At 52.3% G+C, this 2,277-nt stretch overlaps 1 protein-coding gene across 1 annotated transcript in view; it reads right to left on the bottom strand.

Moving 5' to 3' along the window:
* Positions 1 to 1,961, bottom strand: part of LOC102765854 (zinc finger protein 154) — a 4,415-nt gene extending 2,454 nt beyond the window's left edge. Inside the window, exon 1 of the mRNA XM_015559900.1 lies at positions 1,361 to 1,961. Coding sequence (XP_015415386.1) covers positions 1,361 to 1,761 — 401 coding nt within the window. The 5' untranslated portion in view covers positions 1,762 to 1,961. The remainder of the gene's footprint in view (positions 1 to 1,360) is intronic.
* Between the last annotated feature and the right edge of the window lie 316 nt (positions 1,962 to 2,277).

Below are 2,277 nucleotides of genomic sequence, written 5' to 3'. Positions count from 1 at the left end.
TTCAGGTTGAGGATGGGCTGCTCTGCAGTCCTGGGCTATGAAGAGCACAGACTGGGGGAGGCCTCACATGGTGAAGGACACAACCATGCAGTGTACACAGAGAGTAGACACAGGTCCACAATTCACTTCAACGACAACTTCTCAAGAGAACTTCGCTACTGGTGACACACGAAAGCTGTGCAGACGGGTGTGTTAAGGTGAAAGAAAATACAACTGTAACAGGGCAGCTGGTATTGAAGGACTTTTAGAAATATGCACACACCTCAGGACACAATGCAAAGGGCCCAACGAGGAAAGTACCACAGATGGAGTGGTGAGAAAAACAGGCTACACACACAGTGCAGAGATGTGAGGCTAGAGGTGAGAGTAGAAGCGATAAGTGATAGGGCTGAGAAATTGGTGACGTGTCAAGGAAGGGGAAAGATAGACAGAAATGAAGTGTGGCCCCAGGCATGGGATCAAAACACTAGTTCAGTCCTAACCGGTTTGGCTCAATGGATAGAGCTTTGGCCTGCAGACTGAAAGGTCCCAGGTTTGATTCCGGTCAAGGGCATGTACCTTGGTTGTGGGCATATCCCCAGTGGGGGGTGTGCAGGAGGCAGCTGATCAATGTTTCTCTCTCATTGATGTTTCTGACTATCTCTCTCTCTTCCTCTCTGTAAAAAAATCAATATATATATATATATAAAACAAAAACACTAGTTCAATACAGTAGGCGTCTGGTATGAGTTGAACACAGCACTGGCATCACACCTTCCTCCAGGTGCCATTCCTAACATTTTGCTGAGCCTAGATTCATATACATCCTGTGAACCACCTCTTTGTAACCTAACCCAACTCCCTCAGTGAGCACAGGCATGGCAACGTATACAGGTACTGAGGGAGGGACAGCACCATGAGTACCCAGCACTAGCCCAGAACAACTCAGCACATGACAGCCAATGGAAAAGAAAACCAAATACTACACAGAGAACTTCGAAGGAGGGTCTTGCAAGAACAGCTGCAGTCCATGGGAGGAGGAACCATGCCAGTCATGGGGATCCCTGGCCCAGGCAGGCCTGAGGCTATGTCAGCTGGAAGGAGGCAGCAGAAACTAGGTACACACAGGCCTGGGAGCTGAACAAAGTCATGCGGTCAGGGAGAAGTAAGTCAGGTGTATCCAGTGGGTTCACTGGAAGACTCCTGCCCTGATTGCTTCCTTGCAAGTCTGGGGCTCTTGAAGGAAGGAGAGGTTCATGCACAAACCTCAAACCAAGTAAGCACAGCACCCATCCAGGGGGTAAGCACAGCACCCATGCAGGGACCTGGGGAAGAAAGCCGTGCCTTGATCCTGGTGTGAGGACAGACCGGCTCCCAGCACCCATCCAGGGGTGTAAGCACAGCACCCACCCAGGGACCTGGGGAAGAAAACCGTGCCTTGATCCTGGTGTGAGGACAGACTGGCTCCGGGGGGAAAGGGAAGGGCAGACACTCCTGCCCAGGGCATGGGGGAAGTTTGAAAGCCTTACCCAGGGAGGCCATCAGGGCCAAGTTCTCCAGCATCACATCGTGGTACAGGCGTCTCTGAGCCTCATCAAGGAGCTCCCACTCCTCGGGGGAGAAGTACACGGCCACGTCCTCAAAGGTCACCCAGCCCTGTATGAGAAGAAACAAATCAGCTTTTCTGTCAAAGAACAGTTGAGAAGGCCGCCATGTTGGACTGTGTGGCTTGGCAGCTGCCATGTTGGCTGCATGACTTACAGCTCCCCTGGGGGCCCCCATCTTGAAACAGCAGAGCCCAACCCTCCCTTTGTATTAGCCAATCGTGAAAGACTGTGCGCCTGAGCGTCAATCAAGAGTAAGGGACAGGTCATGGGTGTCAGAGGTTATAAATCTGAGCAGACCACCTGCTGGGTGTACACCTGCATCCAGACCATGTGTCCCAACCATTCTTCCTGGAAGTAAAGATGTCTGCCTGCTGCCTGGCTCCCGGGTGTTTTGTGTTATACCAGGTCCCCTGACTTGGGGATCGCCTTTTTCTTTTCTTTTTTTTTTGGGGGGGGATCGCCTTTTTCTAACACCTGGTGGCAGGATGGGGGCAGCTGAAACCAGAAAAAGCTCCTGTACTGAGAACCCACAATCCCCCCCCACACACACACACACAAATGCACCCTGTGCCGTCCTCCTCCCAATGGCCCAACTCAAAGGACCATCCACGTCCTGGTGCCATTGTGGCCTCAGGGGCTCAGGGAGGACAATGTCCCTCCTGTGTTGTTTGTCCCCAGGAAGTGAGACCCG

The sequence above is a fragment of the Myotis davidii genome, unplaced genomic scaffold, assembly GCF_000327345.1.
Source record: "Myotis davidii unplaced genomic scaffold, ASM32734v1 scaffold255, whole genome shotgun sequence".
NCBI lineage: Eukaryota > Metazoa > Chordata > Mammalia > Chiroptera > Vespertilionidae > Myotis > Myotis davidii.
This window is presented reverse-complemented; position numbering and strand designations above follow the sequence as displayed.